This window comes from Carassius gibelio, chromosome B16, assembly GCF_023724105.1.
Source record: "Carassius gibelio isolate Cgi1373 ecotype wild population from Czech Republic chromosome B16, carGib1.2-hapl.c, whole genome shotgun sequence".
In the NCBI taxonomy this organism is placed as follows: domain Eukaryota; kingdom Metazoa; phylum Chordata; class Actinopteri; order Cypriniformes; family Cyprinidae; genus Carassius; species Carassius gibelio.
The window spans coordinates 13,779,697-13,793,352 of record NC_068411.1 but is presented as its reverse complement, the minus strand read 5'-3'; the positions used below and the strand labels follow the sequence as shown (position 1 = coordinate 13,793,352).

Sequence of the window (13,656 nt, the reverse complement as noted above, 5' to 3'; positions counted from 1 at the left end):
CTCGCTTCGTCCTGCCGAAAATAATTATGGGATAGGTAGGACGCGAAAGGATCCACCACACCCATCCTTCCAATTTGGGGAAAAGGAGGACGCATTTGTGGGCCGCATTTGAAGGATCCTACGAATTTGGACAGCCTTCGTCGCGGCGCTGTGACGTAACATCCTTCAAATGAGTCCTCCGAAGGATGTAGACCCTGAATTTGGACACAGCATATATCTTGTGTACCCGGGGAATCGAACCCCCAACCTTGCGCTAGCTTTCTTGCTAACGCAACGCTCTACCAGTTTAGCTACAGGAACACTATTATATTATTAATTATATATATGAAGTAATCTTAAACAATCCTAGATGCATTTACTTTTGGAAGGCCAAATTAAGTGCTTTTGATTTCTCCTAGATACACACAGCATCTCTCTGACGTGGCTGCTTCAGCACTAACTGTGGTTACTGAAAACAGGCCTTCCTTCTTTGCGTGGACATTTGGGAGGCATTACAAAAATATGTCCACATAGTGACATACAGTAGACATGTGGGGGCTTGTTTGAATGATCCATTTTAGGGGGCATGGCAGAGTCTTATATAAATTTATCTTTATTTGATAAAGATTATCTCTTTTGATTTGAGATTTTAGTCTTTGCAACTTTACAGATCTTCTTCATACACCAAGAGCTTTTAACACTCCAAATAGAAAGGAAAACAATCCATTTCCTCCCAGACTTCATAGGCCATCATGTGCTTGTCCGGACAGACAACACATCGGTGGTCTCATAGATCAACCAAAAGGGGGATCTGTGGTCATGCCCACTTTGCAAACTGTCACACCAGATCCTCTCTGTAAGGGCAGTTAATATGTTTAGGTACCTCAATTGGGAGCAGACATCCTGTCAAGACAGGGGCTGATTCCTGGGGTTGTTGGGCAGATTTGGAGAATTATTGGTCAGGTTCAAGTAGAACTGTTTGCATCTCAGGAGACCACCCACTGTTCTCTCTGGTTCTCCATCACACATCTAGCTAATTTGGGACTGGATGCCATTGTACAGATGTGGCTGAGGCAGTACCTGTATGCATTACCCCCTATTGATCTGCTCCCTGGGGTTCTGGAAATAGTCTGCCAGGATGGGAACAATATACTGCTAGTAGCCCCATTCTGGCCAGCCATAGTCTGGTTCTCAGACCTTGTGTCCCTCCTTAATGGGTCTCCACGAATCCCAGATTCCAATCAAGAGGTACCTTATGAGAGGTAAGCGACATGATTATTCATCCTCGGATTATTCATTCCCTCCACAGGGAAACTATACTCCGTGAAGTTAAAGCTTTTCACTTCATGGTGTGGAAATCGTCAGCTGGATCCAGTTAACTTTTCAGCTGGTTCAGTGTTGCAGTTCCTGCAATAATTTTTCTCTAGTTATCAACCTTTCTCCTGCTTTGGTCTGCCCAAGGGAGGTCTCCCGGCAACCAAGCAGACATTAAGCAGATGGATAGTTGAGGCTATCTCCCCAGCTTACGAGTCCTCTGTTCACTGCTCACCTTTGGGGGTCAGGGCCCACTCTACTCAAGGTATGGTAGCGTCTAAAGCCTTCCTATCTATCCTAGATTGGTCTACCCTGCTCACCTTTGAGACAAATGGCATCAAACATAAAGGGAGATAAATGTACAGTCATAATAAGTCAAGTCGTGTGACATAAAAATATGAAAATACATTTTATGAGTAATCCATGCAGAAATCTGGATTTTAATTCAAACTTATACTTGCCATGAATAAAAACAACATCTCATACAGGGACAATCTTGTGTTTTGGGGGCATTTTTTAAGGAGGTTTTAATACTAATATTATTATAAAACCAGAAATACATAAAATACTACTAAACAAGCGTATGTTCAGTGTTATAACCTAGCAAATTTAAATCTTCATGTACATTCAGTAATTATCAATAGATTGGTATGCTGTAAATATACTGCATACCTATTGTACCTTATACTGGCCTCTTTTCAGAATTGTCATCAAATAGAGCTGAATGCTTGAGAATCAGATATTTATTATGTGACTTCATATTCAAACAATCTATAATCTGGCCAATCAAGCCAGAAGTGTAGATTGTTACTGGCCACACTGTTGTTTAATTTTTTTCCTAATGCAAAGGAACAGAGACAGAAAGTCCTCAATGTTTTGTTTATTTATTTATTTTTTATTTCTCACAAGAAAGGTCAGCAGTCATACATGTTGGCTGCAGAGTGCGACAAAATAAGGAACACTTTGACTCAGTATTTATATTCCAATCAAACCAGAATGCTTCTGTCTCCACAAATCATAATTCATATTCAAATAGTGTCCATTTAAGGTATTTATGTCCCTTAGATGTGTTTCAAAGTATTGAATGCAAATCATCTTGTTATAAGCTAGGATGTGGAGTCTCTAAAGTAACATTTCTTGCCTCACGCTTGTCTGTGCTAACACACACACACACACACACACACACACACGCGCGCACACACACACACACACACACGTATGTCATACATTTCTTGTTGTTCTTTTAGCACATCAGAATAACTCATACTCATTAAGCATACTGATAAAGAATTCAGAAAGTTTAAAGAGCCAGTAAGATGACAATTCTAAGCTTCCTATCACTGTTTATAAGTCCTGTACATTAGGTTTAAATCCATCCAAGGTTGAAAAACATGTCATTTTGTCAAAATATCATTTTAAAATTACCTAAATTCTCAGAGATCCCCAAACGGTTCGGGCGAAGCTGTTCAAAAGATTCCGTTTCCTTAAACCCCACCTTTCGGTAGCATACTGTGTTCTGATTGGTCAACTGACATAGTTTTGATTGGTTGTTCCGCACACAACTTCACGGTAAACAATGCGTTAGCATATGTTTGGGGTGAATTATGTCTTATTCCTCTCATCGCGAAGCAAACAGTAAAATAAAAAACTTGAACAGTCTCGCTGCTTTTTCTTCTGTGTGGGTGTATTCAAGCCGCGCTTCAGTTTGAATCTGAATAGCGCGTTCAGCGTGGGGGCGTGGTCACATTAGATATAACGAAGGGAGACATGAAAAACAGACATTGCGTTGTTTTCATATGGATTACTTTATCACAGAATATCTGTTTTCGACAGCACTTGTTTCATTTTAATGACGTCTTTGTAAATGAAGATCAGCACAGACAGGCTGCTCCCAAGACGGTAGGCGGAGATTATTATGCAAAGTGCTCCTAGTGACGTACATAGAGATGGGCAAAAGATTTGAAACCTATAACGACTCGTTTCAGCGATTCAGAGTCGACTCCTTACTTTAGAAGCCAATAACTTTATAAATCGTGTACTTTTTGGTTTAATCACTTTGCACATTGTTTACACTGATGGACAGCTACATCATACACTGTAATACAGGTAATTTTTGATTTCCCACCTGTGTGGCTCTTTAAAGAACACTCTTTTAGTATAGCAAAACAAACAATAATACAAACCACCAAAAAAGAATGCAAAATTAAAAAACTATACTCCCTAAATATTTTTCTTTACAAATTTTTTTTTTTTTCTTTTTTACAAAAAGATAATGTACAAGAAGTTGGAAATTACAGCTGGAAAACAGCGTCATATGATATGATATTAACGGAATTTTCTCCTCACACCTTTACCCCCAGTGGTTTTTGAAAAGAGAATATCTGAGTCAGTTTCTCCTCCCCAAGTCATTCACCTCCACCCCTTGCAGATGTATATAAAAACAGAAGCATCCATTTATTTCACCACTCTGCCATTCAACGAGATCTCAACTTGAGACTTGACGAAACTCTTCTCACTTTCCAACAAGGTAAGAAAATTTGATTAAATTACTTTTTTATTATGAAACATAAAATCAGGTCCCACTTTATATTCAAATTGGCATCTTTAACTACTATGTATTTGGTGGAATGGAATCTAATGGGTGAAATAATGTGTGTAGGTCTTTTACTTCTGCAAACTTCACTTACCTAACCCAATTTCAAATGATCATTACATTTAAACTGTATTTATTTTTAAAGACTGATCACAAATTTTGGTTAGATATTAATTGAGATATTTGATCATTCTGGACATCCCATACTTTAAATTACTTCTCATGTGGCCATCACAGGTGTCACAATCAAAACCCGGTCAGTTCTAATTTTAGTCAGGGATTCAGTATGAACTAATATTGTAAAGTTGTCTGTCACATGTTTAAATTACATGACTCATTCAAAATGTTTTGTTTTCTTATGCTGTGTTCACACCAAATGCGAATAGAGCGTCTGGCGCGAATGATTTCAATGTTAAGTCAATGCAAAGGCGCGTTTTTATGCACGTCTGGAGGTCTCGCGGCGTGAAAGAGGCGTTTAGTGCAGTTGATTTTAATGATTTTAAATTCAGTTGAGGTATCTATCTGACATATTATGACATAACATCGATGCTTTATATAAAATCTTTAGGGCCATAGGCTATAATATGTTGTTTTTACAAAAATTGTTCAGAGAATAACCAGCTGGACAGAGGATATGTACAAATCATCCATTGATGTTGGGTGCATTGATGGCACTCACATTACTATTAAAGCTCCATCTATCAATGAGGGAGACTATGTTAATAGGAAGTCTCTGCATATCATCAATGTGCTGGTAATAGCTATTTAGTTTCCTTAAGATTGGTCTTACAAATAATAAACGTATTGCTCTCCACCAGGGGTAATATGTGATGCAACCCACCTCATCACTAATGCTGAGGCAAAATGGCCTGGGTCTGTACATGATGCAAGAATATTTAGAGAGACATCTCTGTGCAACAAATTTCAACAGGGTACGTTTTGTTAGACAAATGCTTGTAGTCTTTATTACATTTACAAAACACCTCAAACATTACATGACACTTTTATGGTTACTTGCTGGGGGACAGAGGGTACCCTTGCCTCCCCTATATGATGACACCCTATCCTGATCCTGAGCCCGGACCACAGACACGTTTCAACCGCTCTCACAGCAGAACGCAGGCCAAGGTGAAGAGGACAGTAGGCATTCTGAAGGCAAGGTTTCAGTGTCTGCGTGGGCTCAGGGTCACTCCAAATAGGGCATGTGACATCACAGTTGCTTGTGTGGTACTTCACAACATTGTTGCAATAAGAGGAGATAATCCCCCCTGTCCTGATGAAGATGACCCAGAACACCCATTGAATCTAAGCAGACCACAGAGATGGCAGAATGCTTCGAGACAAAAATTATTTAATGTGTTCTATTTATTCATATCCTGAAATAAAAGAGACATGACAGATTTGGATTTATTGCTTTATACACTTAAAAAAAATGCTCATGTTCAAATATTATTTTCACCTTAAGGTGATGCTCCAGTAGTTCCATTTCAAGTTTGGCCTTTTAATGGCCAGCCTTTTCTCCTCTAGCTGAAGCTGTATAAGTTCCATGTCCATGTCAGTTTTTTTGCCTTAATAATTGGACCTTACACAGCTCCTTTGCAGACAACTAGGAAGGCAAAGTAAAAAGGATGGTTAAAGAAGAAAATCTGCCACATAGTAACATTTTGTAAATAAGAACAACCAGGGACAAGTTCTTAAACTGCTAAGATTATGTGTAGAGGTAGATGGACCCTCATTTGCATGTACTGTACATTCCCAGCTAGATTCTGTCACATTTTTCACTCCATCTAAAAAGCTATGCATTGTCCAGTATATGCATCATACCTATGTGGGGCTCCCAGCACTTTCTAATTCAGTCACAGCAGATGTGGTCTCTTCATCATCATCCTAGAGTGGAAATATGCAAGGTTACTTTGTCTGGCAGACAAAGCGAAAGATCTAAAAGCAATTGGTTCTTAAAATGCATCACTAACAATTGTGACAGACTGTGTGGTTTCAGGAGGATCCAATAATACAATGTGTCAATTAGCAACTGCAAGAAGGAAAAACAAAAAAGATACTCAATGTGTAAATTACTAAAGTATGATGGACACTGAATAAAGTCATTAGGAACATGCAAGAAAAAAAACAGATTACTGTATACAGAAATATGCTGTAAAATAGAATATGTATGCATAATGCAAAAGAGAAACAATGAATTTGGGAAGCATTTAGCCTTCTTCCTAATGACAAGAGTTAATGATCGTTTTGTCCAAACGTAACTAAATAATCAAGTACTTATATGGTATGCCTACATTGTACCAAGTCACTTGAGTTGTCGTTGGAGGTAGCGAAGTCTGACGATGTGCCCTCTGAAATACCATCGACCACAAGGCAACCTTTATTAAGTGATAGAGCCAACTCCTCAGATGGGGTGAGAGGAGGTGGAGATGGAGGTGGACCCCCGCCTGTTAGATGGGCCTCAGCCTTCTTTCTATTAGCTATATAGGAAGAATACTGTAAAAGAAACTTAAGACATTGATCTTACAAAAGTTAAAATAAAATATTAACTTTTTGGAGAATGTTTTTGTGTTTCAACTTGGGAAAGTTATTTTGGCTCCAAAAGGATTACACCTTATAAAACAAGAGGCTTAATATTTCTAGTCAATATACATTGCACTGTATTCTTAAGAAACTGATGTAGAGAAAAGTAAATGCTTGTCGAGTCATGCCATATTCTCAAAGACAATTGTTCAACTTTCCAAATTAACAAAAGAAAGGCAAGTATATTTAAAATGTAATAAAATAAATTGTTTAAAAAAAACCTACGCATTTACTCTGTCAGTTATTTGTTTCCAAGCCAATTGTCTTTCCTCGCATATGCATCATTTTTTATTTATTTATTTATTTATTTATTCATTATAATGGGCTTGAACTCTTCATAAAAACTTCTAACTCCGCTTCAGAGAAGTACGCGGCACGTGACTTTTCACCCTTAGTTTCCATGGTGACTCCTGAATTCGGCGTTCCATTTAAAATGCCTTTATATGTTCGCCATGCGTGTGCATTAACTCGGGGTTATTAGCAGTAGGTTGATTAAACTAACTCGACACTGGTGTTTTGGAACCAACATACCCCGAGTAAGCAGGTTTGGGTTAATCAACCCTGAGTTCAGGGTTTATCAGTGTTTATTATTTTAATCCAGTGTTATTTTCAGTTTCAGTTTTTCGGTTTTTATTTGGAGGTTTAATAAATTTATATGTAATTACATTGTCTGCAAATCCATTAAACCCATGAAATATAATGTAGTAATGTTATGGCAAATATGAAAATTTAATATTAATTATTAATTAAATAATTAATTAAAAGTCATATTTGGTCTCCAAATCTTAAGTACAGGTTTAGGAAATAGTGCATCTTATCCATATCTAAATAGTTAAATAGTTCTTATGTTTTATTTATATATATATATATATATATATATATATATATATATATATATATATATATATATATATATATATATATATATCCAAGTACACAATATATATAGGATAGAATCATATGCTTTTTTGTTTGTTTAGAGACATAGTTCAGAAGGGTTTGACCAAACTGTTAAACTAGGTTATTTACAAATCATTTAAACGCCTGATTAATTTCTTATACTATTAAATTGTAAAGTAATGATGCTGCACATACTATGGGCTGTTAAATAAATAATTTTAAATAAAGCTTGCATGCCAGCAGGAAACTTATAAGTCAAATACGCAAATGATTAGCTAGCCTATTTTTTGACATCTCTATGGGGAAATAACCTGGGTAACATTTATTTTAACATAGTTTAAGTTATCAGTAGAATATAGACTATACATTAAATTATCAAATGGTTAGTAATATGTTCACACGATATGTTGTGACTTTTAGACGAACCGGGTATCCCTCGCTAATCATCCACCCTCATACCCGCACTCAAAGCGCTCTGCATAGTCAGGGGGTATCTCCTCATCCACCACCAGTGTGCAGAATCCACCTGGATGATGCGACGCCAGCCAGAAGATCCACCACACACCAGCTTACTGGTGGAGAGGAGACAGAGTGATGAAGCCAATCAGCAGATATGGGGATTGTTAGGAGGCCATGATGGACCTTGCCACCAGGTCAGAGATCACACCCCTATGGTCCACTATAACCTGCACGTTTATGGCCACGTATCCCTTTCGCGATAAGTAGCCTATGTCTGATCAATCACTGATGAACTGGCGATAGGGATGAGTGTACCATTCACCAGGATGTAATCCCCGGCATGGCGCAGAAGGGCGTTGGTGACAATGTGGACGCATCTCCACACCGAGGTCTTGATTATGCCGTAGCCCTCTACCACGACCTTGATGAATCTATCTGTAGCAAAAAAATTTAAAAAAATAATACAAAATTCTGCCACGGTTAGCCTGGCAAATGCAGGTCTGAGAAGGTCGAGCAGCTCCCATAATGAGCTGTCTTGGGAGGCAATTATTTTTTTAATATAGCCACGTCAGGCAAAATGTCAAAAGGGCCTACGTTTTGCTGAATGAAAAAATTGACATGGACTAAATGGCTCCGTGTCCGGCTCCGTCTTTGACTCATTTAAGAGTCAAATTGTTTGCCAGATTTTAATTATCAAAAGTAATTGGCAATTCGCTTTAATTACATTATGAAAAAGCCTAGGCTAATTACCACCATATTAGTTCTGATACCACATAAAGTCAACTTCATAAATAGGCCTGTATCCATTTCGAACATAATTTATTATTAGTCTTAAAATGTCCATAACATAAAATCATTGTTGAGCCACAAGATTGTCAACATACCATAGTTTGACTTGTACTGCGCTGCACTGATTTCTAAAGACTGCTGCACAGTGGCAGAGACTAGAGTCTTGAGCTCAAACAACGCTTAGAGAGAGTTTACGAATGGTCCAGACCAACCTTACGAAAGTGTGATTACATAAGATATACTTAGCGTACGAATGTGTCGGGAATCATGCCATAAGGTTAAGAGAGAGGTTAAGGAATAGATTAAGAACTACTTAGCGATAAGAACGTTTTGGGGAACCGGGCCATGATTTATTGGTACACACCTGATTTATCATGCACATCAGTAAGCTGATGACTCACAAATTTCAGCTTGTTAAAATAACCAATTTTTCCGTTTACATGCAAATCAGTAACCTAAAAGCTTAATCATAGTAAAAATTAGACTTAATTGTATTCAAAATATATGTATTTCATGGTAAGTATATTAAAATAGATTGACATGTCTACACTAGCTGAAAATATATTATAAATGTAGTTATTTCATGCTTTCATGAAGCACAAACTTGTGCACTACAAATTCATTTATAAAATCACAGTAAAATACACAGCACAGCGTTTTTGAAAATCTGTGCACAAATAAAGCTGCTCTTAATTTTCATTGATGACTGCATTGTTAATAATTTAAATTATAGCCCTATAATTCATTATATAAATTAATAGACCTGATTAGAAAAAAAACTTTTTACAAACATTTTTAATGAGGAATAAGCTAATGTCACGAACGTACACACAAAAAGAGAGATCCAATTGCAGTGTTTATTAGGGAGAATCCAAAAATCGTAATCCAGACAGGCAAGAGGTCAATATTAACAAAAGCAGTCCAAAAACAAGAAACACAAAAAAATCACTAGTGAACACGAGAAAGCACGCCAATATAAAACAAGGACTCCATGAAACAGATGGAAACAAACCGGGTTTATATGGACAAGTGAAAACGATGAAAGTGGGGACAGGTGTGCAATTAACATTGGAAATGTATTGCCTGCAGTGGGGTGACTCTATGGGGAAGTGAGTCCACTAGTGGACATCCAGGAAAACACAGACCAGACACTGTGACATTACACCCCCTCTAAGGAGCAGCTACCAGATGCTCCTCAGAACACAAGAACAAACCAAATAACAGAGAGACCAGGAGGGAGGTGGACTGGTGGAGGATCAGGGGGAGGGACGGAGGGACAGGTCCATAGAGGGGAACAGAAAGAGGAAGTGAAAAAAAAAGCACTCTGGAAGTTCGGCCGAGACGTGACAAGGCTCTGAAAGTTCGGCTGAGACGTAACAAGGCTCTGGAAGTTCAGCTGAGACGTGAAGAGGCTCTGGTAGATCCGTGGTGATTTGACTGGGTTCAGAAATATCAGCTGTGGCATGACTTAACTCATGAAGGTTAATGGTGACTTGACTTTGCTCATGAAGATCAAGAGTGATCTGACTTTGCTCATGAGGTCTAACTGTGGTTTTGCTTGACTCATGGGTGTTTATGGAGACCTGACTCGACTCTGGAGGGTCAACGGGGACCTGACTCAACTCTTGAGGGTCAACGGGGACCTGGACCTGGAAAGTCTCCTGTGGCTGCCACCTTATGCACTGGGTTGGCGACCCTTTTGTGCCGTGGCACTGGGCTGGCGCCCATCTTGTGTGGAGACACAGGCCTAGAGTCAGTCATCATGTCTGGTAAGACAGGTGTGGCTGAATTGTCCTCAACAGTGCTGTTTTGGGACAACATGAATATGAACTAAAATGTGCTTTTAACATACTTTCTCTGTAAAAAATAATAAAAATAAATAAAGACATTTTTTATGCTAAAACTATTCTTACTGTTAAACTGTGAATTTTGTTACACATCAAAATACAATGAATAATCATATCATGTGCAATTAGTGCATTTATATTAGCCTAAGCACAGTAACTTATAGGTGTCACAGTTACTGTGCACACAAAGGCAACAGTGAAATTAAACAGTCCGTCATTTCTCATCGGAGAATTTTCTTTTTTTTTTTTTTTACAAAAACACACCAGTTCATGTCTGAAAGTCTTTATTAACCCCTGTGAGTAAATTACATGGATAATTTTCTTTTTTGGGTGAACTATCCCATTAAGTCTCTTCAATGCTGCATTTATTTGATAAAAATACATTAAGAACACTAATATTGTGAAATATTATTGCAATTTATTATTTTTTATTTATCCTTTAAACTTAAAAGAATACTTATCAAAATAAAAACCTTTTGTAATAATCTAATTCTTTAGGATCACTTTTTTGTTTATCGATTTAACATATCTTTGCTGAAGAAAAGCATAATTTCTTAGGATTCTGTCCATTAGTATTCTTCAAACTAAGAGAAAAAAAAGGAAAAAGAAAAGAAAAAAAAACACACACATGTATACTGTATATGTCTCATAATAGTTGTTGTGATGAATATAGCATTGTGAATTAATCTTTGTTTTGAACAGGAACACAGAAGACATGAATTCTGCAATCTCGAAATCTACTCAAAACCTTACCACTGCTGAGGACATGAGGAACCAAACCAAACTTATAATGCAGCCTTATGCCAACTGGGAAGAGTATCTGACTCCAGCCCCTCTATCCATAGCCATCCTGGGAGAGTTGGTATTCATCTCATCCTCAACAGATTTCTCTATCAATAAAAATCAACCTAAAGATGGCTATCAATTCATCAAATACCCTGATTCCTTTCGTGCTTGCCTCATGCAAGTGTGTAACTCTGGCTGGTGGGCATTTAATGAAGCTCATACGAGCATGGATCAGATTCGCCTCCATACTGCCCAAGTTCCAGATTACATGAAAACTGCTGTGAAGATTCTGTTCCAAGGCAATGATGAAGTTGTCAAAGCTCATCTTCCTGATCAATTGAAAAATATCCAAGATATTGCAGATGAATGTCTTGAGTTGTCTGATGCAACTGAAAAGCGCTTCACTGATGTCATTAAAATCATTCAAGAGCTACTAGAAGCATGTGTGAATGCAGAGCACTTTTATGGGGAGGAGATGGCAGAAATGAAAAAGAAAATAGAAGAGAGCAAATTGAAGGAGCAGTCAGCTCAAGAGACCAAGAAAAGGACTGAGAAGGCAATGAGTGCCATGAAGAAGGAACTGGAAGAGGCTCGAGAGAGCTACAAGAAAGCTATGGATTCTCTCCCTAATGGATGGGAAATGATTGGCATGGATTTAGTAGGTGGAATAACACAGAGTGTTACAGGCCTGTTTACTGGAATTGCATCTGTTTTTACTCAACCAGTGAAAGGTGAAAGAGATGTGGTAGCTGAAATACAGGTGTATAGTAAGTCGGCTGAAATTTTATATTGTGCACAGAAAATCCAGGAAGAAATGAATGTGAAGGATGATAACATTGACTGGAAAAATATATACAATCAGAAGAGCAAAACTGCAAAAACTGATTTTATTGCAAAACAGTTCAAAAGAATCAATGACACTTTAAAGGGAAACTCTGACTGCCCGGCAAAGAAACAAGTTCTGAAGTTATGTCAAGATGGCATACAAATATGTGAACAGCTCGCAAAATATGCACCAGATGGCAAATGTGACAAAGACAAAAGCACCGAGATAATAAAAAGGGTCTTGGATCTGATCAAGTCAGTCCATGATTTTGATTGCAAAAGTAAAGACAAAACAAATTCTCCAGCCATTACTTCAAATCCACCAATGATGCATAAAGAACAAACAAAGTCAGGGAACATGAGTCCTTCTGCGAGGGCCACAGAAAATGCAAGATTCTCCATAGAGCAGAACCGAGCTCAGCTGAACAAGACAAGAGAGACTTATGACAAGTATGTGGAGAACTTTGAGAAGAATCAGAAGGAACTAACTGAAATCCTGGTCACTATGAGAAATTGTGAACTGAAAGAGATCGACTTCAATACTACCGTACAGATGCTGGTCAAAGGAATGGATGCCATGGGGAGAGTGAAGGAACAATGGGAGAAGATGGTTCGCTTCTTTCAGATGGTTTCCAACATTGTGAAAACCAGCCTGAGCAAAACTCTCACAAACTTTGTCTCAACATCAGAGAAAACACAAGCCCTGACCTACAATGCAAAGCTCTTCTCAAAAGATCTGCTGTACACTCAAGCCTTCCAAGCCAGTAACATTGCTAGTCTGGTCCATATGATCTCTGCAACGTACACAGATGTTTCCAACAAGTACCTGATGGACCGCGTCAGTTCACTGGGCAAACTAATGGCCATGGATACAAGTAAGCCAGAATTCGAGCATGAGCGAAAACTGCTCCAGAACGGCTGTGATGAGGCACAGAAAGGCATCTTAATGCTTGTCATTAAGAATAAAAATGAGTATGACAAGAAGAGCATCGCAAGACTAGAAAAGATCGATCAAGAGTTGCTTGCAATCCTACCTGCTGCTCCTCCAGAAGAAATCAGAAGTATTCAAGAGGCTGTTCAAGCTGGATTCAATGAGGGAGAAGAAGCAGCATACATCTGAGGGAATGCATTAAGATGTGTTTTTTCTAGTTTTACATCGGTAAGCACCAGATGATAATATAATTCATATTGAAGCTTTGTTTTTCTTTAATATGTGGTCATGATAGATCACTTTAGACAATTACATTATTTGACATTGTTAAATAACTGTGTATATTTCTTTTCAGAAAATACTTGAAAAGACAAAAGCCTCTTCTTTCCAACAACCATTCCTGTCATCGGTCAACATCTGCAGAATTTTTTTTTAACCAGAGAGTAATTGTGGAAATCCGAGAACATCTTTTTAAGTATATGAGTTGTAGTGGAATTTTATTAATGGTGTTTGCTTTTAAATTTCTCTTTGAGTTTAGATACTTCTTTTTACTTTACCATTAAGAGTGTATTTCTATTGAGGCATATGCTCTAGGCAAATATTAAAGGAGAGAACAATTATTACTTTATTCCTACTTTAAAGTATTAGTT

The 13,656-nt window shown here is 37.8% G+C and overlaps 1 protein-coding gene across 1 annotated transcript; it reads left to right on the top strand.

The window, feature by feature from the left end:
• The first annotated feature begins 3,717 nt into the window (after window positions 1-3,717).
• Window positions 3,718-13,441, top strand: LOC127974473 (uncharacterized). Its single transcript, XM_052577787.1, has 3 exons — window positions 3,718-3,820; window positions 11,167-13,234; window positions 13,362-13,441. Exon 2 carries the CDS (start codon window positions 11,180-11,182, stop codon window positions 13,193-13,195), a length of 2,016 nt encoding a protein of 671 aa, XP_052433747.1. The 5' UTR covers window positions 3,718-3,820; window positions 11,167-11,179; the 3' UTR covers window positions 13,196-13,234; window positions 13,362-13,441.
• The last annotated feature ends 215 nt before the right edge of the window (window positions 13,442-13,656 follow it).

What these genes read in the sequence shown, in the direction of transcription:
- LOC127974473 (XM_052577787.1), top strand. Translation starts at nt 11,180, where the DNA reads ATGAATTCTGCAATCTCGAAATCTACTCAAAACCTTACCACTGCTGAG.